Source organism: Tenrec ecaudatus, chromosome 6 (genome assembly GCF_050624435.1).
Source record: "Tenrec ecaudatus isolate mTenEca1 chromosome 6, mTenEca1.hap1, whole genome shotgun sequence".
Classification (NCBI taxonomy): domain Eukaryota; kingdom Metazoa; phylum Chordata; class Mammalia; order Afrosoricida; family Tenrecidae; genus Tenrec; species Tenrec ecaudatus.
In genome coordinates, this window is record NC_134535.1 from 131,431,833 (window position 1) to 131,458,628 (window position 26,796).

Here is a 26,796-nt window from a genome sequence, read left to right on the forward strand (position 1 = left end):
CCGCGGGGGCCTGGAGGCGGGCGTAGCCCCGCTGCGGGGTGAGTGACAGGGCACTCGGCCTGTCCTTTCAGCCAGAGGGCGGGCGCTCGTGCGCAGGCCGGCCCTGATGGGACGGGCTCGCGGTGCGGTTCGTCGCTTGGGCCTCTTCCGTGGTGGTCCTGGCAAGGAAGGCGCCCAGCCAGGACACCGCCCCTGAGGATCGCCGTGAGCCGACAGTTGTGTGGTTTCCAGTCGTGTTGTTGAAAACGTAAAATAAAATGCACCGACCCTCCAAACCGTGGCTGCAGGCGGAGTCTTAACGCAGGGGGTCCCCTGTGTTACCGAGTAGGACTGCTCCACCGCGTTTGCCTAGCTGGCATCTTTAGTCGAAAGGAGGAGAGCTTGGCGACCTTCTGAAAGATCACAGCTTTGAAAACACCGCCGAGCCGTTCTACTCCTTGCATATGGGTTTGCTCTCACTCGGAATCAACGGGGGGCAAGTGTTCGCAAGGATAAGACGAACACAAAAGCAATTCACTGCTATGGAGTCAATTCCCACGCCACGCGACCCTGTAGGACAGGGCAGGATGGCACCTGTGGGGATAAATCTTCACAGGCGTTGAGAGCCTCGTTCTCCGGTAGAGCTGCTGGTGCTTTTAAACTGCTGACCTTGCAGCCATCCTGAGGTTCTTGATGATAAACGACACCGCCCCCCTTCCCCAATTCAAATGCATTTCAGAGTCCGTTTTATTTTTAAATGGCAAAGGACAAAAATGAATCGTGCAGAGGAAGGAGACCAACAGCGTAAGACCATACGGTGTCCAAAGGATTCAGAGACGCCCCGCTAAATTAGAAAGCAGAGGAACTTCATGACAGGATCATGGCCCATAGCAGATCAATTCATCACGGGCTACTGGCAGGATCACAGGAGTGGGAAACGGACCAGGATTGGGATCTGTGCACTGTTGTAGATCAGGAAAGATCACAAAGTTGGTTCTGGGGCTTTCAAGCCAAGGTCAGGGTAGGACTCAGGATCTCTAGCACCCTTACATCCTTCAAGGGAGCCCCTTAGGCCGGTCTCTAAACACCCGGCTCCTCCCTGGGCTGGCTTGGGAGCCTGGGCTGGCCTGGGAGCCTCAGCAACAATCCACTTCAAAAAATGCTCTGCCTGAGGCTAAAGCTTTTGATCAGTGGTCAGAAAGAACTCAGTGGAGCCTCCATTTATGATCATTCAAATGTAAAAGATTGAGGGATCCCACCGTAAACTGTAGCCTTCCTGAAACCCAGTACTCAAGACATTACACTCTGAATGCACCAGGAACAACAATAACAGATCCCCCAGGGATTTTATTGGAGAATCTTGATCAAAAAGGGGGCAAATGCAGAAGGGAATTTCAAATGTCAGACTTCTGGAGTCATGAAAGTTGGATGAATACCGCAAACGATTGTCTTTAGACCAAAAAAATCTGCTGAAGTCTAAAACTAGGAATGAAAGTTCTGCCTTTAGCACAGTGGTTCTCAAGTGGTGATTCGTGACCCCTTTGGGGGTTGAACAACTTTCACAAGGGTCGCCCAAGACAATATTTCCTATGGTCTTAGGAACTGAGACACGCTCCTCTATCCGTTGCAGTTACGCCCACTTATGAGTACCTGGTGTGAAGACTGTTACCCATGTTACACCATGCTTCAAGACAAAATTTCATTTGTCATAAATAAATATTTCACAATATATTATTACGGCTTGCTTTTGTGATGAATCACTATGGTTTAATTATGTTAAATTTGCAACAATGAAAATACATCCTGCCTATCATATATTTCCATTACGATTCATAACAGCAAAATTAGAGCTATGAAGTAGCAACGAAAATAATTTTATGGTTGGGGGTCACCGCAACATGAGGAACTGCATTAAAAGGTAGCAGTTTTAGGAAGGTTGAGATCCACTGCTTTGGCGATATGCTCTTTTAAGAGCTATCTGCATGGCCTCAGAGTGATGAAACAGTAAGCTGAGAAATTAGATGGGAACCTTAGGGGGTGGTGACATAATAATTAGTGGGGGAGGAAGTCAGAAAATGATTGTGAGAATGCTTGCAATGTCACTTTATAGGACTTGTAGAAGCTGTTGAGTTGGTGTATGTTTTACTGTACAGTCTCAACAACCAATGCACTTTTTTTTTAAGATTACACAGATGAAACACATTGGCAACAGACAATCTTAGTATGAATGAGAAGATGAAGGGGACAGTATATAAGTTAAAAGCGGTAAACAGTAGTTTTAATAAACATAGCAAGGCTGTTGGCATAAGGTAAGTACCCAGTGCCATTGACATGAACCTGCAGAATGTGGAGAATGAATGGGGCCATGTTTGGCTTTGTACATTTCCACTGAAAATATTTCAAAAAGAAAACGGATTCCCAGACCTTTTTTCCCTACAGTGGGTTTGAACAGTCAGTATTTGGATCCATAAATAAGTCAGAGCAAATAATACTCCCCACCCAAGGATGGAGTTAGCCATTAAAAAACAACAAGCAAAATCCCACTGCCGTGAAATATATTCCAAATCATAGCTACCTATAGGGCAACTGCCCCTTTGGGTTCCAAGGTTGTGATCTTTATGGGAGCAGATGGCCACATCTTTTGTCCATGGGACAGCAGGAGATTTGATCCTGCAACCTTTTGGCTAGCAGCCAAGTGTGTAACCACTGTACCACCAGAGCACCCTGACTTCCTGGTAGGTCTCCTAGAAACAACCTGGGGCATTGGAGCTTGCATTTGAAAAATAAACACTGCAATAGGAAATACCAAGTGACCAAAAATAATAAGGTAAACTTGTTTTTGTGGAACCTTTGGTTCAGTGGTATATATTTATATATGAGGGGGCATTTGCTGCTAATGAGGGTTTCTATCCTGGAGCAGCAGAGCTAACTAACTCCAACTTAGAGAAATGCCTTAGTAGAGTGTGGCACCGGCGGGGAGGCTGACAGAAGCACAGGCTGTCTTGACGGCACCCTATTTGAAATCAATGCATGGAGACAGGTACTTTTAAAAAACATTTTATTAGGGACTCATACAACTCTTATCACAATTCATACATATACATACATCAATTGTATAAAACACATCCGTACATTCTTTGCCCTAATCATTTTCAAAGCATTTGCTCTCCACTTAAGCCCTTTGCATCAGCTCCTCTTTTTTTTCCCCTCCCTCCCCGCTCCCCCCTCCCCGCTCCCCCTCCCCCTCCCCCATGAGCCCTTGATAATTTATAGATTGTTATTTTGTCATATCTTGCCCTATCCGGAGTCTCCCTTCCTCCCCTTCTCTGCCGTCCGTCTCCCAGGGAGGAGGTTACATGTGGATCCTTGTAATCAGTTCCCCCTTTCCAACCCACTCACCCTCTACTCTCCCAGTATCGCCCCTCACACCCCTGGTCCTGAAGGGATCATCCACCCTGGATTCCCTGTGTCTCTCCAGCTCCTATATGCACCAGTGTACAACCTCTGCCCTATCCAGTCCTGCAAGGTAGAATTCAGATCATGGTAGTTGGGTGGAGGAGAGAACAGGTACTTTTTATTTTGGAATTCACACCGTGCGGGGGTCAAGTACAGCTGTTTTATGTTAACTCAGGTTTCAGGATACTAACAGCAAACGGTTGTTGACCATGAGGAAGCAAACACACAGAATAAGGTTCTTTGAGCCTTAGGCTAGTCTCAGGATGTCCCTGTTAGCAGGACTGGGCCTTCTGGTGACAAGCAGGTAAATCAGAGAAGACTCTCAGCCATCTGGCCCTTCCAGATAAAATCTGCACCCAACCCGTTTGCCCCTGAGCAATGTAGTGAGTTTTAAGAACTCCATAGACTGTGTTGTTAAATAATTTAGATTAAGCTAAGTCTTGTGGATCCAATGGTGGTGGAAGCACCCTCTACATGTCTCTGCCACATGGCTCGCTCAGATCTCAGTAGCTCCACGTGGCTTGTCCAGAGGAAAACAAAAGCAGAGAAAGAGAGAGTGGAAATTCCCAGGATCCTCCTGGTGGGTGTGACCTTGCCATCTGATTGACAGGCTAGACTCCACCCCTACATCCTCTTTATCAAATTGACATGAAATCACGTAACTACCACGTTGCATTAATTTGGGTTACCAAACAATTCTGACTCAGTGGCCCTATGGGATGGTATAGAAAGTCGCCACTTTTTCCTGCAGAGCAGCTGGGGATTTGAACTGCTAACCTGACTGTCAGCAGCCCAACAGGTAACCCACCAGTGCTCCTCATTTGGGCTGCAGGGCTTCAGAAAGTCTGTGGGGAAATGGAATGAAAAAGATAATGGCCTTTCCCCACTGGTCTTGAAGCCCCCTCGTGTAGTTACTGACGATAATGGTTAAAAACAAGAAACCTCCAGCGTGTGTGCCTGGTTGTCTTCGGTTTGAGAACTGCTTGCTGAAAAGCACATGTCAGCAATGATGTGACATTCCCTGGTTGCTCCCTTTTTTGGAAGGTGAGGAAAACAGGTTCGGCAAGATTAGATGACATGGCAGAAAGTGGCGGAGGCGGGACTCAAACCGGATCCTTTCTGTGACTTAACTGCTGTAGTGCCTAGGCAAGTCCGCAAGCTGGAAGTGAGGCGCTGCCCCGAAGCTCCCCAGCAGCCCACCCTGAGCCTCTCTCCCTCAGGAGTGGCCTCCCTCTCTCTATGTACATGGGACCATCCCTGCCATGGCCACTCTCAGGGATCCTTTGATCGACTCCGTTCCCTCCTCTTCTCTGAAGTACAGCATCAGGCATGGAATCTGCTGGAGCTCCGCGGTGAAGAGTGAAGATGGTTCAGTAGTAGACTTCTCGCCCTCCACAGAGGAGACTCGGGTTCAACTATTGGCCATCATAACCCATGCACGCCCACCACCTGCCTAGACGCTTGCTTGCTGCTTCCTGACTAGCATGGATGAGGAAGAAAGGCCTTTGACATCCGGGTGAAAATCAGCAAATAAAGAGCTGTCGATCACAATGGGACCACGGCCAATCATGGGATGGCCCAGAAGCAGGCAGCATTTTGTCCCATTGTGCATGAGGTTGCGAAAAGGAACTCAGTACATTTTCAGGTGTAGGGCTGTAAGGTCAGGCTGACAGACAGCTGACGTATGTTGTTTGATCTTTCACGAGTCAACATTCTAAAACCGAGAACGTTTCACCTGGGGATGCTGGCTGGGCGCTGGTCCTACTTGATGTCTGGACATCTTGGGAGAAGTTTAGAGAACGGGATCTGTTTGCCTGATGGGGTCGAGATGGGGGAACTAAAGTTTGTCCTAGAGGGCCCAGGAGATCTGACAGTCAGGTGAGGGCACACAGAACATGCTAAAACAACCAGCAGGGTTGGTCTAGGTAAGTACTAGAGATAGATCATACTGGCTGAGGTGCAATTGTTTTCAGTTTTTTTTTTTTGCGTGTTTAGTGTGGTGCTGGCCAGCTCCATCCAGAGGCCCTGCGTCACCCTGTGCCTGGTGCTTTCAATACTGTACTTCCAGAGGGCTAGCCTGTCGCCTGCTCTACCACATCTCTAGCCATGCCCATCCTCGCTCGGTCCCCACGTTACATAGTAAGTTTGAGGGGTGGGAATACCAACCAATCTTGAAATCTCACTAAATATATTCACTGTGCTGAATTACACATCTTGTTTCAGGATATTGCTTGGCCACTTTCGCCTCCAGCCCTCTGGAGGAAATGCTACCATAGATAGATAAATCAATAGCTCAGGACAAGAGGTGAGGGCCACCCCGCTTCCCTTGCCAAGCGCCCTGGCCTGACCCAGTTCTCTGAGAAATTACACCGACCCAGCCCTCCACAAGGCCTTCATTCTGTCTTCATCCCTGGAGTGTCTTGCTCTTGACCTTCCGGTGCTTTCTGACGGTAGTGTGTTTGCCAACAAGGTCACATCCTTAGGATCACAGTGTCAAGATCAGCCCTTTATTGAGAGAGACCAGCTGTTAGATAGCAAGGTGAGCGTGGTCTCTGAGATGCGGCACGGAGAAAATCTTACCACTCTGTGCCTCCACCTTGGCCCTTGGCATCAACTACTGTAACTGCAGCGGGTAAGCACTCACAGCTCCCAGGGCCAGGCATTGCAGAGCCCTGTGGAAAGATCCTGAGCTCTACTGGAAATCCCCATCTTGGCCCCTCCCTTTCACTGACATGGCGGATGGTCTCCACTGTTTTAAGCGAAGCAGCCATCTTCCAGTGTGATTTTTGGACCCAGAACTGTCTAGGCAGGCCATGTTCCTCATTAGGCGGCATAGCTATACTTGTGTGGGTGGCAGTCTTGACAAACCAAGCAGTAGCTTCAATAGAAACCTGCATGGAGAAGATGGGGGATGTTATTGGGAATCTAAGATTCTGTCCAGATCCCCTTTCTGTCTGCCGAGGATGCCAAGGTGAGAGCTAGCCCCTCAAAGCCTTTCCACACCCCCCACCCCCCAGCCGCTCTGCTCTGTGGTGTGGGGAGGCCCAGGTTTCTGAATGGGCTCAATTTGAGCCCCTCCATTCCTCTCAAATTCAGTGTGTGTGTGCCTTAGCACATTACAGGTTCTGAAGTCACGAACAGAACCGGTTTCTCAGAATAACTTGATCAGAAACCATTTCTCCACTGCTTTCTTTGCCTTGAAATTGGGCAGCTGGGGAGCTCTGCTGCGTGATGCGATGCGGGTGTTAAGTCAGTTCTGCCTGGAGTCCCACCCCTTTCCTGAAGCGTGCTCCGATTGGAAAGGACCATCCACGTGGGAAAACTTTGATCCCAGAACTGACAGGGCTGTTGTCTTGCCTCTTCGATTCAGGTAGTCATTAACCGAAGGGCAGTGAGTTCATGTCCACTGAAGTCCAAGCACAAGGGAGTGGGTTTAAAATACAAAAGGATGATGAAACTCTTTGAGGGACTACAAAGATGAAGCTGGTGAAGAGATGAAATACCACCGTGCATGTAAAATGTTTTTCTGAATTTTACTTCAAGAACAAAATTAATGGCGACAGAAGCTTTAGGGAACAGGGACATGGCTTGTGGGTGTGCGTAGGTATAAGGTATGTGGGTCTTTCTTTTCACCAAAGGATGTGAGAAGCTCCTGGGGGCACTTTTTCATCATCACCTGTGGGAAACAGAAAGATTTCTCCCCATTGTCTCCCCCAAAGATATGCCAAACCTTAGAGGCTATCTGCCAACACATGGTGGGAGGTCAGATGCATTCAGCCTCCAGACTACTGTCAGATGCTTTCAGCCATCAGTCTGGTCCACTGTAGGTGGGGTTCACACCCTACTGATATGCTTTCTATGGAGAGCCAGAGAACTGATCAAACCTGCTCAGTGATATCCAAAATTAGGCTGCCTCCCTGTGTCTAGGATCTGCCCATCTTGTCACCTGTGTGCGCCCAATCCCTCCCCTTCCGATTGCGTGTATACTCCTAGATCGTCCCCCTCATCACTGTATTACCTAAAGCACAACCCCTTTCTATATGTCCCTACCTGTAATTAGGGGGCTTTCACACCCCCAAAAGATATATAAGCCTTGGTTAGTAATAAAACGCTCCCCCACATTCCCCCTTCTCCCTCCTCTCCCCTGGTCCTCCTTCCCCTCCCCCTCTCTCCTTCCCTGTACCACCAAGTGGAGCTGAGGTGAGAGTGCTACCATATGTCTGACTGTTATTTCAATCCCTTTTCTCTCTCCTTATTCTCTATGACTTTATTATAATCTCTACGTTAGCCATACAATTGTGCCTATGGAACACGGGGCTAGCTGTGGGGGCTGGCTTTCCCCCACAATCACCCAATCCTGGGAGCCAGTTAGCAAACCTTCCATTCTTAGGTTGCTTCTCAAATTGGTATACTGTTATTAGTCATTCAATAGTTTTCTGCTTCTTGGGTTTGATAACTGGGGATAGTTGGTGCATCCCAGTTACCATGAGGTTGGCCAACATCGGGAACCACAGCCAAAGTCAGCAATGGCAATGTGCAGAAAGCCAGCATTCGGTTAACGCCTACATTGGCTTTGTTCAGTACTGCCCTTCGCTGGCTGTCATTTCAACATGTTACAGGGGTCTGCCCTTGGTAAATTAATCGCCGAGACAGAGGACGAAGGCATGCTGATTCATTTTCACGATACATTTCTCTAGAGGGTAATAATGAACTGTTGTTAGTTGCTGTTGTGTCGACTCGATTCATACCAATGGTCTGTACAACAGAATCCACCACTGCCTGTCCTCCTGCCAGCCCTAACTGGTTCCTGAGCCCAAAGCTGGGGCCAGTCAGCCCATCCTGTTGCGGGGTGGGGAGGAGGGCGTCTTCGTTTTTATTGCTGACCCTTTTTATTAGTTCTAAGATGGGCTGACCAATCATTTCTTCTAGCAACTCAGGATATACAATTCATCTCATTTTTACTCCCAGGGCTATGGAGCCTGTGGAGCCTGGGATGTCAAGTAAACTGTGGCTGATAGGCAGGGCCAGGTCTTGCAAGGTTTTGTGGGTCATAAAGAATCTCATCTTCGGTCTACATTGGAGGGGAGGAAGAGGAGTCTTCATTGGTTGGGGGGATCCAATTTGGATGTAGGGCAATGAACTGCAAGGAAGGGAAGTGGGAAGGCAAGGCAGGAGATTTTAGCTGAAGGTGATTTTGGGAAAGGAATGCCGGGAGGTGGTGGTCAGCTGGAGAGCAGAATGGAAACGTCAAGACCCTGGAACTTGGACCCGCGAAACTTCTCAGGGACCAATTGCAAATGTTGAAATAGTAGCAGTTGCTAGTTTTCCTTACACAAGATGACATAGTCCCTCCACGGACGAAGATTTACGTGGTAGTGAGGAGGGTGTAACTCCTCAGGAAATGAACCTAAGCCAGGACTTACAGCAAAGTATGTGGTGGGACTATGTTTCACCATAAATATTTCTAGCCCTAACAAGACATCCGGACAAGGCAATTTTAGTACTACATAAATCAAGGTCTACCCATCTCGCATTTTATAGGCATGCAATTTGTTTTAAATTCCCGAGATGCTTCAGAAGCATCTAGAAGTGGAGGTTTTAGGAGTGTTTCTTTCTTGACCACCTGTTTGCACATGAACAGAAGCTCCAAAGCTGCCTGAAGCCACTTGAACTTTGGAGCAGAGTTCGCTGAGACCTCTTTCCAGGCACTTTGCCAGGTAACCTCCATGCCTTGCTTTCCTCTGTGAGGGTGTGGAGTGGTTAGTCCACACGAGGCTTGTGGTAGGTTCATTGCCAGCCTTATGACACATGAAATACTTGCCATCTTGGTTAATAGGGCAGAAAGCTCAAATCTTGGAACACCAACGTTTCCCAGATAGGAACCAAGTATATAACTTGGAGGTGAACTCATGAGAACCCCTGGATTTCTGTCCTAACTTCAGGTCTATCCAAGCGGTGTGACTTGGTTGAACTTTACCTGCTCCCTTTCCCCATGCAAGAAATCTTCTGGAACAAAAGTATAGTCACTTCTTGAAGGAAACCAGACATAAGGGTGTGTTGATTACCTATTAACTACCCACATAGCAGAAGGGAGGGCTAAGGGCATAGACAAGCTCTTACATCCAAGATCACCTGGAACTGGCTCAGACAGCCTTGTGCACCCTGGCTTCTCCCTGGGCCCCATCCAGCAGCACAGGTCAGAGCGCAGTGGGTAAGGAGCACGCCTCCCGAAGGTCTGTCTGCACCTCACTCCTAACTTACTGAGTCCACGGGCAATCGTGACACCAGGGGCTTACTTTGGTGAGAAAGCAAATCACAAGATGACATTTCTACTGACAAAGTAGACAGGTGGACCTCAAACGCCTCGTTTGGTCCCAGCCTCTAGATGCTGTTTTCTTCTTTACCAAATGCTGGGCATGCCCAGGACGCCTGGAAACCAGGTCCTGGGCTGCACGGTCATGGCCTGAATTTTGCTCCGTACCCATAGTGTACCCAACCCACCACCCACCCGCCACCCAGAGGTTGAACACAAAGGGTTGTCTGACAGCCAGGTTTCATGGTTTCCACTTTATTGCTCAAGCGCAGAACTTGAGGAGAGCCTGAACCTTCAGCAACGCGCAGAGCAGAGGCTGTGAGGGGCTGGGGATACAACCTGGCCGAGAAGGGAAACAGATCAAGGGGTGACAAGGGGAGGGGGGTACAGGGTGTGGTCACCACGACACCAGAAGACACCATCAGCCACACCATCTGGCGTGAGGAAGGGAACAAAGAGAAGTAATGGGCACAGCGGTGGTTTTTCCCAGAACCTAGCACCCACAGAGAGGCCATGTTTGAAAACAGGGCCATGGAGGCAGGGGCAGGGATGACGAGAACGGCTGCCCTGGTGTGTGTGTCTCCCTCTCCACCCTGGTTCACATGAGAACCCCAACCTACCACTGGCTACCCCCTTATATGGACCTAGCACACAGAGGAAGCAAAATAAATTAACATTCTGAAGAGTGTGTGGACAGACCGACGTTTATATGTAATGAGGGGAGGGGAAAGGAGGGGGGCAGGGAGAAGACACCACCTTCAAAGGATCCCCACTTCCGCCCCACTCAGCCTACCTTCTCCCCCTTCCCCCCAAAGCCACTCATCCGACCAGATAGAAAAATAAAGGTCTAATTCACTCAAAAGTCTCCAGTTTTTACAAAATTAATAGGGTGGAGGCGGGGAGGGCACCAGGGAGGGAGGTGGCGGCCGCAGGAGGAGGGCGGGGAGACTATGCTTCCGCCTCCACCTGGGACTGGCTCCCTGCCACGCCGTTCTGCTCATCCTTCATCTCCGAGTCAGAATTCCGGTCTCCTGCAGCAATTCCTGCTGTGGCCTGCGACGAGGAGAGGAGGGGAAGGAAGGAGTTAGTGTCATGTCCTTACAAATCCTGCCTCCCTGTGCCTAACTCATGGCGGTGACACCCTATGACTCATCCAGCACACTGACACGTGTGGCCCAGACCTCAAACGCTCGTGAAAAGAACACATGCCAGCCATGACCACGCAGCTACCAAGCACGGGGGGGGGGGGGGGGGGGGGGGCGCGCAGAAATTACCCACCCACCCCCACCAGGTAAATGTAAGTTTTATATTGATTACATGTTGGAATGACATTCTAGGCCCTTCAGGTCAACTATAACTGTTATTAAAAATTCACCTTTTAAGCAATATGGATGCAAGAGAAGTTTAAATTGGTGCCCACGCAGTATTGCATCTGGAGAATGTGGGCTCAGGGCACCGAGAGAGGAGAATCGGGGGCTTGTGGAAACAGCGTGCTAGAGGCACACTATGTAATACTTTACACGCTAGGAGGGTACAAAGAGCTCTCGGACACGGCGCTGTGCTCCTAGTTTATGGAACGAAGCCAGGCTGGGACAGTACTGGGTAGGCGTGGTCTTGGCCGTGGAGGAAAGGGTGATGTGTCTGCCTGTGTGTAGGCGCAGTACACGCGAAGGTCCTAACAGGAGCAGGCGATGAACCCAATGCCTCGGTGTGAGAGGGACCTTCTACCACAAAGCTTGGGATTTAGGGATGTCAGAGGATGATCTATTCAAAAGAGCCCAGCGCACCCGACTTACCCTGACCACCTGGGGCCGGCGGGCGGCCATGGTCATAGTGTGGACTCACGGGCACCACTACTGCTGAGGGCACACGTCCATCATCCCTCCAGGGCAGAGGGTCCCCGGGCTGACGACAATCCCACCCCAATCCCCACCTTGCTGTCCTCCTCCGCCAGCCGCTCAAACATGTTGGCGTAGAGCTTCTTCTCCCGTGCGAGCTGCTTGCGGATCCGCTGCTGGCAGATGGCCAGCTGGGCCCTGGCCGCCTTGTTGCTGGGGTACAACTGCAGGACCTTCTGGAAGTCGGCTCGGGCCAGCTCAAAGTCGTTCACTGCCAGGTGGGCCTCTCCCCGGCGGAAGAGGCCCTTCTCATTGCTGCTGTCCAGTTCTAAGGCCTACGGAGGCAGAGGAGCAGCCAGGTGAGGCCTCAGATCTGACCGAGGTGGCCAAGATGGGTTCCATGTATTTCCCCCACCACCACCCCCAGCAGGATGGGGCAGAAGAGCTGACCAGACCCACAGGGAGAACAGTTTTGAAAAGACCCAGGGTGGCCAGAGAGGGCTTCCTTTCTGAGAAGAGACAGCAGGACTCGGGAGGAAACATTTCCAGGCTCTGTAGGTGAAGCAGGTAGGCGGAGGGATGGATTGTACCAACCGCCTTCCATCGCTCCTGTTTCTCTCACCCACTGCCTCTGGGAACCGAGTCCTTCCTCCCACCCAGTCTTCCGGTCCACCTGGGAAGGCAGCTCCCGCCGCCCTCGGAGGGGCCTCACCTTGTTACAGCTCTCAGTGGCAGCCGGGAAGGCCTGGAGCTTCAGGTGACACATGGCCAGATTGAGGTGGGAAGCCAGTCGAAGAGCCTGTGCCTTCTGGGCCATCTCACTGGACAAGCTGGACTCATATTCCAACCAGGACACGATCTTCTTGTACTGCAGCACTGCTTGCTTATACTTGCCCTCCTAGAAGGGGGGTTCAGGCAGACTCAGTGACCCGTGGGCCCAAGATAACATCTACTGAGCCCTGCCTACGGCCCCTGCTACACGCAGTTCGCACCGTGACCAGCTGGACTAGATGTCTTGGGAGAAGGGTGCTGGGGTCAGCCTGTTACTTGGCAGAAACGTTCTTAGGGTGAAGGGTTGGCCTACCCTGGGACTTTCCTCAGGGCCCGGCTCTCGACTCACCTTGAAGTACACAGTACCCCGCTCCTTTACTATGGCGCTCTGTTCCAGCTTCTCCTCCAAATTCATCTCCCACGACTCCTTGGCCTGGCCCAGTCCGCGGGGAGAAACAGAGTTAGCTACCCCGGGCTCCCCGGGAGGGCGAGCTCTGACTGCAGGGGAGGGAGCACCCCGAGCAATCTCACCTTCTCAAAATTCTTGAGGTGAATTTCGTATTTCAGTTCGGCCTGGGGTGGGATGTGGAACTTCTCCTTCCCAACGTTGCCGAAGGCATAGCTGTGGGTCGGGGGAAACTTCGGGTCACCTGGGCAGCCCTTACCTGGCTCCAGGCTAAGGAAAGGTTTCCTGTCCATTTCCCGGGAAGAACCGCCCATCTCGAGACCAGGGTGGTAGTCAGTCACGCTCTCAGAACCACCTTGCGAGTCACGAGAAGGCAGGAACAAGGTGCCATCAGAGGCTGAACTCCTAGAAATCCCTAGGGTTGGGCCTGGACCGTATGTGCCTTTACGAAGGAACGAATTGGGGGACAATGAAAACCGTGGTGCTGGTACCGTGGGGGGTGGGGTGGGGAGGAGTCTGTCGTAGTCAAAGTTGTGCAGACAAGACTGGGATGTAAGGAGAGCTGGGCCACTGTGGCCATGTTCCGAGAGATGCCATCATCTTCGAGGCCCCGGGCCACAGGCAACATCGGCCTCTAACCCTTCCGCTCAGTGTGGACCTGCAGAGCTCTGCGCTACCGTGCGCACGCCTCTCCCTCACCTGGGCTTGAGGTACACGATGGCGCGTTCTCCCTTCTCCATGCGCTGAATGGTCTTCTCCAGTCCGCAAGGCAGGTCCAGATTCTCCCCGTCCCCGATCTCAAAGTGGAGCTCGCGCTGGTCAAACATCTGGTCCTTGTAATACCCTTCCAGTGCCACTGACGCCAAAGAAAGGCAACACACACACCAGGGCGTGAGGGGCAATGGCTGCCGAGAGGAGCCCCCTGCCCCTCGCGCCGCCTCCTGGCCTCTCACACCTGGGAGGGTGCTTACCGAGGACGGGCCAACCTCTCCTTTTACTGACGAGAAACCAGGCCTCCCCCGACACTGGGAGCCCCTTGTCCTGAGTCAACCAAGGCCTCAGGATCCGAACGCACAACCCTATACTCTGAACTCTTCTATCAGCACGCCACCCTGTCCGGGCTCACCCTCCACGATAGCTCCCTCATTGGGCCTGGCATAGCCTTCACCCCGCGTCCGTATTCTGCGGATAATGCCGCCATCTTCTTCTTCCGTCAGGTCCTCTCCCTTGAACTCAAACAACTCTACCTGTGGGAGAAGATGCCCAGTGAGACCACGCCTTCCTGCGCTCGCTCACGGAGGGGGGCCACTCCATCGCCCTCAGACGGAGGACCGGAACGACTCGTGAGCTGCCCGAGCGGCACTCTATTAATAAACTTCGTGGGAACTGGCCTGCTCTCAGCTTTGAGAGAGGGGAACAGGCCACACGGATGTCAGGTCCCACCAGCAGATCACTTTACTCAGGCCAAGTTACGGCCAACCTCAATTCAGTTTCTTGTAAAGCCCAACCTGGTGGCCGTGAGAAAGGACAGGTCTCAGTTGTCTTTTATGTTCTTCTTCCTATTTGCAGATGGGCTCAAGACCTGTCAGACCAAAGTCCCAGCCCGCCAGGGAAGTCTTTCCTCAACCGCATGGTTTAAGGGTCAGGCACCCCACCTTGCTTTGATCTCCACAGTGCTAATGCTCCATGCTATAATTTATATCTGCACGCAGATTCTGACTTCCCACACTCTTTCCAAGCCTAGCTCCTCCGGGCACTGCTGTAGATATAAACATGCCTCAACTCCATGCCCTGCTTTGATGCCAACCAGAGTCTGTGGCCACCTTTCTGGCAGCTGCTGGCAGTGTGCCCAGCAGAGCCAGTGGCCCCTCCATTTCTCTTCCTCTCCTAAGGGTAGGCCCTCAGCCTTGGCTACATTGTCTCCAAGAGGCTGGCGGGCAGCCAGGCACTGGGCTGAGATAAGGCCTGGCTCTGGGCTTTGCGCCTTGTGGCTGACACTCACCTCAAACACAAGCGTGGCGTTGGAGGGGATCTTCGGAGGGCTGCCCGCCAAACCGTAGGCATATTCTGGCTTGCAGGTGATATGGCACACTTCGCCTGCCTTCATGGTTGCCACGGCAATGTCCCAGGCCTTGATGACTTCCCCTGCAGGTACAAAAGGCAAACAGGTCCTCCTTAGCCGGGCTCAAGCCACACTCCCGCAGCATCTTACTGCTCCCCAGGGGGAAGCTGGGGAACCTTAGAAATGGGACCAGGAAGATACAAAGCCTGGTCACAGTTAAGTGTTGTTGAGTCTCTTACACACACACACACACACACACACACACACACACACACACACAAACACACACACACTAAAACCACTCAACCTTGGAACAAAGGAGCTTAGGCAACAAGGAAGTCCACTGCAGAGAAGAGGATGAAGTACTGAGAGGTGGGTGCTGTCCAGAGTTGAATTGCCCCATCTGGTTTCCTGGACTCGGATCTTTACAGGAGCAGGTCATGAGCCTTTCCCGGCCCATGGAGCCGCTGGTGGGATCAAAACACCAATCTTTTGGTTAGCAGGTGAATGCATAACCACTGTGCCACCAGGGAGGGTAAAAATTAACACAGCTGTCGTGCTGTATTAAAAGAAATAAAGAAAAAGGCGGGGGGGGGGGGAGAGATTAACCACTTCTCTCAGTCTCTGAATGCAGCTTTGGATTGTTCCAGCTCAGACCCACCTCAGCGCCTATCCTACCATCCTATCTCCCATGCTCACCTTTTCCCAGGTCAAAGGAGAATTTGTCCTTGCGGTCCAGGCTGGAATCAAACTTAGTGCCATCTAACAGCCAGCCAGTGTAGTGGACAAAGACCCGGTCCCCAATCATGGGCATCTCTGTGCCTGTGCCCTCTCGCTTGATGACCTGGGAGGAAGGGGGCAAGAAAGTGAGTATTGGGTGGGCGAGGCAAAGGGGCGCCTAAGACTGGCGAAAGAAATCCTATCAGCGACCTTCTATTTCGGCGCTCTACCCGCCTGGCAGTAGATTTGGGGACCAACCTCCTAAAGATTCGTCTACTCACTGGGATCAACTCACTTCCCTTAGGATGTTCTGAAGCACCATGAGATGGCTGGAGTAGTTATTAGCGATGAACAGACCAGCGTTCAAGTTTTGTGTGATCTCGAGACAAATCACTCGAACCCTCGAAACCTAATCTGCAAACCAGGGGCAGTCCCTTTCCTCCTAGCGTCGTGAAGGGTCGACCACAGCTTCTGGGTGAAGGCGGATGTGCCTATTCTGCACCCTGAGCGCCAATGGTCATCTGGGTTTGGTTTGGTGATAGGAGATGAGACGAATAGGAGTAAGGGAGAGAAAAGGAACAGTGGAAAGGGGATAAAAGAGGATACCAGGGTTATAGATGAACACATGAGCTCTCAAATCGAGTCCTACTGCTGACTCTGGACTCGAAGGTTAATCAAGCGTGCAATTGCAAGGTTTGAGTTGTTTGCCAGGACCAGAAAGGCATTCTGTTTCTCTTCTTTAGCATTTGTAACAAGTGCTTGAAGCACGGTGACAACCAGGCCCCTTCTGGATGGAGGACTCCAAGAGTGGAGAGTAAAGTGGAAATGACCCTTTCTGGAATAGCCTTTTAGAAATGACCAGCAAGTTGGGGACAGGACGCCACAAGCCCACAGGAAAAGTAGCAGAAGAGGGGCCTTGAGATCTCAAGAGTCTGGGCACCGCCAGGTGCATTTCACCTCTGGGGCAGGTGAGTTCCCAGCTTTGCCAGGTCTCATAACCTCAGGGGATTGGAGTGGGAGGAAGCCAGGACGAGGCGAATCAGCGTGCAAGGGCAGGGCACAAAACGCGGGCTAGGGTTTCACCACTCTGGTTGCCCGTTGAACCTGTGCGAGCCCGTGGCCTGCTGCCCTGACCCAGGTCAAGATGCCCTGCCTCCAAGGTTATTTGTAGGCCGGGGCTAACTCAGTAGGCAGCTCCAGACAAAGCACCCCCTACTGGCATCACCCTCTGAAGAAGACCCGACTCTGGGCAAGGTGGCCCGCGAACTACAGGTCCCAGAACGCACCGCTCCATCGATTTCCCGGGGCTGGGGGAGGGGGAACGGCACGACTGAGCCGGTGACCTAGCTGGGTCCCAGCCTTTCGTGGGGGGTTGGGGCGGCGGGATGTAAGCGGCCCGGGCGCTGGCTAGCCCCTTCCCCACGGCCCAGCCTGGGCGCCGGGTCCCACGAGGGCCTCTGGGGTCGGGCTATTCCTCTGAGCCGCTCCAAGTCCTAGCTGATAATGGTTAACTGCCGGAGACAGGCGGCTCCCGCACCGCCACCGACGGAGGCGGCCCCGGGGGGCTGAGTTCCCGGGTGCGGTGGGCGGGGAAGGACGGGGCTGGCCCGCAGGCCCGGCCGGGGTCGGGAAGGGGCGCGCTGGCCGCAGGCCCGGGCCCCCTCGCTGCCCTCGCGTGCGGCGCCCGGGCCCGCCCCGCCCCGCCGGGCTGCAGGGCGCACGCTGGAGTTGGCTCTGCAGTGCAGTGTCCGTCCCCTCCCAGGGCCCCGGCGCGGCGGAGCCGGAGGGGGCGGGGGACGGGCCGGGGCGCCTCTGCCCACACGGCGGGCTCCCCGGGCGCCGGGGGAATGGCCCCGGCCCGCGCCCCTCGCTCCCTGCCCCCGGGGCATGCGGCTGCGCTGCCCGCCCCCGGAGAACGCAGCCTGGTCCGGGAGGCCGTGCAGCCGGTCAGCGGCTGGCTGCACGACCCGCGGGGGAAGAGCCAGCGGCCGCAGGGGCGGCAGCCCGGGACCCGCCTCCGGGGCCGGGCGCTCCGAGGCTCCGCGGGAGGCAGGCTGCGATCGCCGCCCGAGGACCGGACGCTTTCTAGCGGGGGGCTCCCCGGCGTTGCCCCCCCGTCCCCCAGCCCGCTACCCCGGGCCGGCGGCCGCCTAGTCTCCGCCCCTTACCTTAAGCACGCCTTCATCGTGCTTGGGGCTGATGTCCACTCCCCCCTCCAGGGGTAGCGGCGCCGCCTGCGCCGCCCCCTCGGTCGCCTTCATCTCCTCGGCGGTCATGGTCGCGCGGCGCGCCGTTTACTGCGGGAGCTGGGCTCCGAGCGCGCGCCGAGCCCTCCGGCCGCCGGGCCTGCCTGCACGGGCGCGGGCGCCGCCGCCTCGCTGCGAACCGGTGCACGGCGCGAGCACCTCTGCCGCCCCGCGCGCTCGGCCGCGGCGGGGGAGTCGGGCGCGGGAGCCGGAGTAGGCGGGGACTGAGCGGCTCCGGGGCGCGATTGGTCCCACCCCACCCGGGGGAGGGGCTGGGAGGAGCGAGGCACGGAGCCGGTGGGGGTGGGGTGGGGGGGGTGGAGAACTTTCTAGAGACGGCGGCGGCTGAGCGGGTTCGGGCTCTTTGCTCTGAGCGCGCTTTTAGGATTTTCATCTCCCCCCCCCTTTCTGTTTCGTTCTCTCTCTGGGCCGCCTAGCCTCCCTCCTCCCCCAGCACCTGGGACCCACGGACTCGGTGCCCCCCCCCCGTGAATTCTTGGAGATGCTTCCCGATCGCCCTACATCTCGCCCAGCCCCGGGACCCGCGATTCGTGGCCCCGCAGAGCGGCTGGTTTCCAGGCTGCTGCGCCCGCTGGGAGCTGCAGCGCGCCGGTCTCCCGGGCTCCAGGCGCACATTTTTATCACAGCCAAGCGTCAACACGGACAGCGTGGCTTCCCCGTGTCACTCGGCTTTCTCCTGCACCAATTGGGGAGAAGGAAGTGAGGGGGACGAGGAGCGGGTGGCCAGTGAGCGGCCACCCTGATTTCCCCAGAGCGTGGGAGACTGGGCCCTGGCCCGCTGGGCCAAAGCGTGGAGCTGCCGCTTTGCAAACGACCCGCTGAGCTGAGGGCTCCTCCATGGGGCAGGCAGCATTAAAGGGGCCTTTCTCAACTATAATAAAACGATCGTTTCGGTGGGGATTTTAAGTAAAATGATTCCAACATCCTAAACAAGTCATTCCATTTAACCCCCGGTCGGTATGATTGTTCGATTCCCCAGGGTTTGCCTAAAGCCCTGGAGTCGGAGGGAGCTTGTGCGGTTTGTTAGGTCAGAGTACTGTGTGGCAGAGCGCTTGCCACCTCTCTGCCCCTCCTTAGCACGGTGCCTTGTGAGTTGTGAATGGCTGCGCGAGCCTTTATTCCAGCTTTAATCCACAGTAACCGCAAAATCTAAACTCTACTTCTGAACGCTGGGTAAATGCTGTCCCAACTTTAAAAAAAAATCACGTGGTTAATTACCTCCGAAATATTACTTTCCTGTCACTTTTCTGTCTTCCACACAGTTCTTTGTAGTTACTAGCGTTCTGGTAGAAGTTGACTAGGAGGAAATAAAACACTTTTCTCCAGTAATTTACAGTCGAATTTCACTTAATCGCAGCTAAGAAACACCCCCAAGGATCCCTGGTGGCATAGAGGTTCCTAGGCGTTGGGCTGTTAACTACAAAATCAGCAGTTGGAAACCACCAGCCACTCCCTGGCAGAAAGATGAGACTTAAAAATTTTTATTTTAAAAGTTTTATGGACACAATTCACATATACAATTCAATAGTTCATTCATATCAAGAAGACTTTGTTTAATTATCACCACAACCGATTTTAAAACATTTTCTTTTTTGTACTCATTTTAAGAAAATCATTTTATTGGGGGCTCGTACAGCTCCTATCACAATCCATTCATCCATCCATTGTGTCAAGCACATTTTTGCATTTGTTGCCATCATCATTTTCAAATTTGTACCCATTGCTATTAGCTCCCCACTTCCCCCCAACCTCCCCTGCCATAACCCCAAGGAACCATCCAGTTACTGTCTCTGTAGATTTACCTATCTTAGATTTCATGTACAGAAAAACATTGAAGAAAACCACCACAACAAACTAACAGTAACAAAACATAAAAGCCACAGTCTAAATCAGCGGTTCTCAACCTGTGGGTCGAGACCCCTTTGGGGGTGGAGCAACCCTTTCACAGGGGTCCCCGAAGACCGTGTTTCCGACATCACTCTACACGTCTCCAGGCGGGTTCGCCCACTGCAGATACGCCCACATACGAGTACCCAGTGTGAAGACTTACCCATGCAACACCATGCTTCAAGACAAAATTTCATTTATTTGTCATTAGAAATAAATATTTCACAATATAGAATTACCTATTGTTTTTTATTAATCACTATGCTTTAATTATGTTCATATTAGATATTTACATGGCGATTCATAACAGTAGCAAAATTACAGTTACGAAGTAGCAAGGAAAATAATGTTATGGTTGGAGGTCAACATGAGGAATTATCTTAAAGCGTGGCGGCATTAGGAAGGTTGAGAACCACTGCTCTAAATGAAAGCAGAAAATATTAAAAAGTAGAACAAATTTGAAATGAGTCAGTAGGGAGATCAAATGATAAAATGTTAAATTTTAACTGAACTTTATCTGCAATAATCCACTTTCCAATGCATGATAGCAAGCATATTTACTTTCCGGTCTCTGGTCAGAGAGGATTCAGTGAAGGCAATTCATGTATATTTCCCTTTCACTTTTCTTTTAAACTGAAACAACTTTAAAATGGGTCAAAGGGAGAAAGATGAAAGAGTTAACTGTCTTGGAAACCCACAGGGGCTGTTCTACCTTGTCCTGCAGGGTCCCTATGAGTCAGATCAACTCCATGACAGTGAGATTTTATTTATATATTTTAAGAATTGCCCGCAGATGGCACTGACTCAGTAGTGTTATTTTTTCTTTCTTCTCACTGCACCTCTCTAGCAGGGACAGTGGCAGTGGTGCCAAGCTTCTCCACACCTCCCGGAGACCAGAATGGTGGGTTCGGCTTGCTGGGTGGCCCACACCTGCTGATTTCCAATGGGCAGTGGTTTGCTTGAACCCCGGGGCCATTAGGTTTTATCTGGTTGAAGAAGTTGAGTTAGAAAGGAAGATTTCACCATTAATGTTTATTTAGAGTCATGTTTATTTCTTTGGAAGATCTATTTTTTCATTGGAAACACTGTTGGCATGTCTCCAGATCTGTTAGTATAAATTTATTGAGCACTTACCCATATACTCAGTGTTGTCCAAACACATAACTGCCTCACTTAATGGAAAGAGCATGTGTTTTAGAGTCAGGAAAGAATTGGGTGGTCTACTTACTAGCTTTTCGATTGGGGGGCAGGGTACTTAACCCTTAAATCAATTTCATGTCTGTAACAAGAGGAACTTCACCACCCCCAGTGAGTAAACAATTATAAATAAACAATGGTCACGATTGCAGGGTAGTAAGTGCGGCAGTGAGTGCAGAACTTAAGGAAACGTGGGGCTGCTCTGAGTGAGACGGGAAGGGGACAAGCATGAAGGAAAGGTTTCTGGTGAGAAAATCCTGCCCCTCTGGAGTGAAGGAGTCAATGAGGGGTCCAGGAGATGGGAAGAAGCAAGGGCGAGTACTGGGTTTTTGAATCCTAGAGGAGGACCAGTTGAAGATTTGTTGTGGTGGCTGTGTTACTTACGTGGAACCCTGGTGGCATAGTAGGTTGTGTGTTAGGCTGCTAACCAGCGGGTTGGCAGTTCACAACCACCAGCCACTCTAAGGAAAGATAAAGGTTTTTCCTCCCATAAAGATTTAGTCTCAGAAACGCACGAAGGCAGTTCTATTCTGTCTAACAGGTTCACCACGAGTCAGAATGGACTTCCTGGCAGTTACTTATGTTCTTTTTTTTAATTGCACAATTTATATACATTGTGTAAAATGCACTGAGATTTTAATCTCATTTTCTTCACACCTTCCCTAGCTCATTTGTTTGTTAACAGTTTTATTGGCACATAATCCCATGTAATACAATTCAGTAGTTCAATTGTAGCAAGAAAACTTGTACAGTCATCACCATAATCAATTTTAGAACATTTCCTTCTTTCTTGTGCTCATTGTTGTCAGCTCCCTGTTCTCCCCAACTTCCCCCGCCACACTCCCAAGAAACCATGAAGCCAGTTACTGTCTCTATTGATTTACCTATCCTGGATTTCATACACAGAAACTCATACAAAAGCAAAGAGTCAACAAGAATAAAGTAAAGCAGAGAAAAACCTCAATCAAAAAGAAAGTAGAGAATATTAAAACCAGAATAAATTTCAGATGGGGCAAAAGGGAGATCAAATGGTAAGGTGTTAAATTTTAACCGAACTACATCTGCAATCAGAGGGGGTTCGCCTGAGACTTAATCCTTGTGTATTTCCCTTCACTTAAAAAAAAATGAAAACACTTAAAAATACCATTTTATTGGAGGCTCATACATATCTTATCACAATACATACATACATGGGTTGTGTCAAGCACATTTGTACATTTGTTGCCATCATCATTTCAAAACATTTTCTTTCTACTTAAGCCCTTGGTATCAGCTTCTCATTTTTTCTACCTCCTTCATGAACTCTTGATAATTATCAATATATATAAATATAAATTATCATTTTTTCATGTCTTACACCAACTGATGTCTCCCTTCATTCACTTTTCTATTGTGCATCCCCCAGGGAGTGAGTTATATGTAGATCATTGTGATCTGTACCCCACCAACTTACCCTTACAGTCCTGGTATTGCTATTTTCATTATTGGTCCTGAGGGTCTTATCTGTTCTGAATTCCCTGTTTCCAGCTCTTATCTGTACCCATGTACATGCTCTGGTCTAACTGGATTTGTAAGGTAGAATTGGGATCATGATACAGGTGGGGAGGAAACAGTCAAGAACTAGAGGAAAGTTGTATGTTTCATAGGTGCTATACTGCGCCCTGACTGGCTGTCCCTTCTTTGTGACCCCTATGTAAGGGGATGCCCAGTTCTATGGATAGACTTTGGGTCTCCATTCTATACTTCCCCTCATTCACATTGATATGATTTTTTTTCCTGGTTCTTTGATGCCTGATACCTGATCCCATCAACACCTCATGGTCACACAGGCTGGTGTGCTTCTTCCATGTAGACTTTGTTGTTTCTCAGCTCGATGGCTGCTTGTTTGTCTTCAAGCCTTTAAGAACCCAGATGTTATATCTTTTGATAGCCAGGCACCATCAGCTTTCTTCACCACATTTGCTGTGCACCCATTTTTATCTTCAGCGATCATGTCGGGAAGGTGAGCAACACGGAATGCCAGGTTATTAGAACAAAGTGTTCTTGCATGGAGAGAGGACTTGAGTAGAGGCCAAATGTCTGTCTCCTACCTTGATACTTAACATATAAATATATGTCAGAAGGGAGATGAAAGAAAATGATACATTTTAACCTGACTATATCTACCATCATGGACTTTACAGTGCTCTCTGTCTGTTAACGAGGCTGTTCACATCCCTTCACTATGGTCAGAGGGTATTCGTTGGAGGCTTAATCTATGTGTGGACCCTGCAAATGGATTTTGGGTGTTCACTGTCATCTATAGCCTTCTATAAGACAGGTGTTCACAATTTAAACTCTGATACCATTCCCTCCTTTGAATTTGGATTTTATTATTTACAGGCTTTGGATCACATAGGATGGTGTGCTGCTTCCGCCTAGTTGGAACCTTGTTTAGTTGGCTGCTTTTTGGAAGAGAAAACGTTAGGCCCTAGATGCTGTTCTTTCCAATAACTGGGCCCCGTTGAATGTCTTCACCACGTTTTGCTGTGGTACCAATATCTTCAGTGATTTCTTCATGAGGGCGAGCATCCAGCAGGGCCATGTCATAAGAACTCATTGTTCTTAGATTGGGGCTAGAATTAAGTGCAAGCCCAAAATCTACTCATGAGCCTATAGTTTATAGATGTCTCTGGTTCACCTTCAAGACATCATTGTCGTTTTATGTTAGAGAACGTTATCAACCATCTTCCTGGGCACAAGGTAATTCTATTGATAGTATCATTAATTTTGCCAATGGTATAGAATTTAAAACACAAATGAAAAAGGAACTTACACAAGTATAGGCCAGCTAGGAGCTGCAATTTATGAATTGTTCATATGTACAGATTAAACTCTTAGACATAAACAGTGGGGGTTGGTGGTAGGGAAAATCTTTCAGTAATATCATTCACAACCACAGAACCACGCCTACCAGGTTAATGCATGTCATAAAAAAGCAAGATGGGCATTGAAAAAGTAAGCATTTTTGGTGGTCCTGGTCCACCATTCATTGAGCACTCACAAGGCAAGAGATCTGAATCTTCCCTAGCTCATTTAAATGAACATTTCTCTAAACCCTTGAACAAGACATATAGCAACATAGTTCTCTTCATAATAGCACTCAGGCATTAAAAAATCCTTGAGAAAGCAATTTTTTTTCTTTAAAAAAAATTATCCACCTTAACTCTGTAGGGAAACTCATAGAAAGTGCTGACGGGTGGAAGCTTTGATTTTTTTTTTACTCAAATGGGCCTTCTGAGCTTACCTGGTTCATCTCTTTAACTGGAAGGCCACAATTTAGGATTGAATCTAACCTTGATTTTTAAAGTCGATATTTTGTCAATTTAAAAAATATAATATTTGAGTTATTCAAAAGAATGTGAGATAGGGAGGGGGAAGAAATGGCGAGCTGATACTAGGGGCTAAGTGGGAAGAGAATGCTTTGAGAATGATGATGGCGGCATATGTGCAAATGTGCTTGACACACTGGGTGAATGTATGGCTTGTGAAAAGAGATCTAAGAGCCACCAATAAAAGTATTTAATTAAAAAAAAGAATGTGAGATGAGTGTGTGTGTACACCCTGATAAAAGGAAATTTTGGAGTCTACTACCCAAGCTAAGAATTAAAACATAACCAATATGGTTTGTGTTAAAAGATATAATGCCAAAATATGTCAAGGACTTAAACATAATTCCTTGGTACTTTTGATGAATGTTGATTGAGAAAACACAAACTATTGACCAAAAGCTTATTGACAGCTTCATTTTCAGACATTTGAGATATAGACTTCTCTGTGGGATTCCTGGTAGTGTAGAGGGCTGCTCCTGGGGCTATTAACCCCAAGACTAGCATTTCGAATCCACCTGGGAGACTATTATTAACCTCACGACTAGCATTTTGAATCTCTGGGAGAAGGTTGGCAGAACGTTTCTGTTCCTATAAAGATTTCACACTCAAACCCACAAGGGCATTTCTATTCTGTGTCCTTTATGGTCAGTGTGGGCGGGAATCAACCGGAGGTAGTGCGTTTTTGATTTTTTTGGTTGATGTAGGAGGTTGTATCGCACAAAGGTTCTGAACAAGCTCTGAGTTTGTTGTTAGTAGGTGTTGTTGAGTTGGTTCTGGTTCATAGTGACACTGTATACAACAGAACAAAGCAGTGTCCAGTATGTGCCATCCTGGCAATCGCCCGTTTGAACTCAGGATTGCAGCCACTGTGCCAATCCATCTCATCCAGGAGCTTCTTTGTTGGTTTTACTTTACCAGGTATGATGTGCTTCTCCAGGGCCTGATCCCTCTTGATAACATGACCGGAACATGTGTGATAGCATCTTGCCATTCCCTCTTTCAAAGAGCATTCGGCTGTACGTCTTCCAGGACAGCTTTGTTCCATCTTCTGTCAGTCCCTGGTATATTTAATATTCTTTGCAACCATCATAATTCATTTGTATCAATTTTCCTTTGGTCTCCAGCTTTTGCATGCCTAGAGGTGACTAGAAGTATCATTACTTGGATCCAAGGCACCTTTGTTTTCTAAGCGACAGCTCCGTGTCTGAACACTTTCAGGAGATCTTTTCAAGCAGAATTGCCTATTGTAATGCCTCACTTGAGTTCTCGACTGCTGCTTCCAGGTGTGTTGATTTTTGATCTGACTAAATCCTCGACCACTTCAGTCGTTTCCCAACTTATCACATTGTCATGATTGATTTCGGTCTTATGATTATGTGTACCCCATACTGAAGGATAGGTGAGATTGTTAATGAATCTCCCTTTAATCCTGATGCTCCGTTCTCCTTCATAGCATCCACTTTCTTGGATTATTTGCTCAGTACACAGAGCTGTACTTCTGCTTCCGGGTCGAGCCATGGCGGTGGCAAATTCCAGCCCAGTCAACCCTGTGGTATTCTCTGAAGGCAGCCTAGGCGGCCAGGGAGTTGGCCAAATAAAGATGGAGCTCTTTGCAGACATTGTGCCAAAAACCGTCGAGAACTTTAGGCAATTCTGCACAGAATTCAGAAAAGGTGGGATTCCAATAGGATGCGAAGGACCCCCTATCCACAGGGTCATGAAGGATTTCGCGATCCAGGGTGGAGATTTTGCAAATGGAAATTATACTGCCGTTGCCAGTAGTTACCAAAGACTGTTTGCAGATGGTAATTTAACACTCAGACCGTCAGCTCCAGGTCTGCTTTCCATGGCGGACAGTACAAATGGCTGCCAGCTCCTCCTTGCCTGTTCTAAATGGACTTGACCCAATGGGAAGCATGTGGTGTTTGGATTAACCGCCGAAGGACCTCAAGTGATGAGAAACGTTTGGAATGTCCCCCACAGCCCCCCCCCCCCCCACAGTAAGCTGTTTCTGGATCTCGCCTCACAGTGTGGGGAGATGTAAACTGAATTAGGCCTCCCTTTTTCCTGGTGATGTTCTTGGTAAGATCACCTGGATCGGCCCCAAGATTTGCCTCTTCTGCCTGCTGCTGCTGCTGCTGCTGCTGCTGCTGCTGCTGCTGCATTTGTTCAAGAGACCTTGGAAGTATCACAAATCCCGGACATAAATTTTCAGTTTTACACTGTACATAAACCTTTCTATTTGTAAAAAAAGAAAAAAGCACTTGTCTGAACAGAACAAGGGAATATGCATGGTTTAAAATCAAGAAAGGTGTGTGTGTGTCCGGATTGTATCCTTTCACCATGCTTATTCAATCTGTATGCTGAGCAAATCATCACAGACACTGGTTTATATGAGGAAGAATGTGGTATCAGGATTGGAGGAAGGTTTATTAACAACCTGGAATGTGGGATTGTAAAGAGAGTTTTCCTCCAGCTTTGTCTCCCCCAAAGATATGCCAAACATTAGAGGCTGTTTGCCAACACCTG

General features: G+C 49.9%; 1 protein-coding gene and 1 pseudogene across 1 annotated transcript; one reads left to right on the plus strand and one right to left on the minus strand.

The window, feature by feature from the left end:
* Positions 1-9,983: 9,983 nt before the first annotated feature.
* Positions 9,984-17,961, minus strand: FKBP4 (FKBP prolyl isomerase 4). The gene is made up of 10 exons (XM_075552216.1): positions 17,714-17,961; positions 15,525-15,669; positions 14,766-14,908; positions 13,890-14,010; positions 13,463-13,619; positions 12,889-12,979; positions 12,707-12,790; positions 12,299-12,484; positions 11,682-11,921; positions 9,984-10,801 (listed from the first exon to the last, which is right to left on the minus strand). The coding sequence occupies exons 1-10, from the start codon at positions 17,819-17,821 to the stop codon at positions 10,697-10,699; spliced, it is 1,380 nt and encodes a 459-aa protein (XP_075408331.1). The 5' UTR covers positions 17,822-17,961; the 3' UTR covers positions 9,984-10,696.
* Positions 17,962-25,783: 7,822 nt separating this feature from the next.
* On the plus strand, positions 25,784-26,311 carry LOC142451682 (peptidyl-prolyl cis-trans isomerase H pseudogene; annotated as a pseudogene).
* Positions 26,312-26,796: the final 485 nt, after the last annotated feature.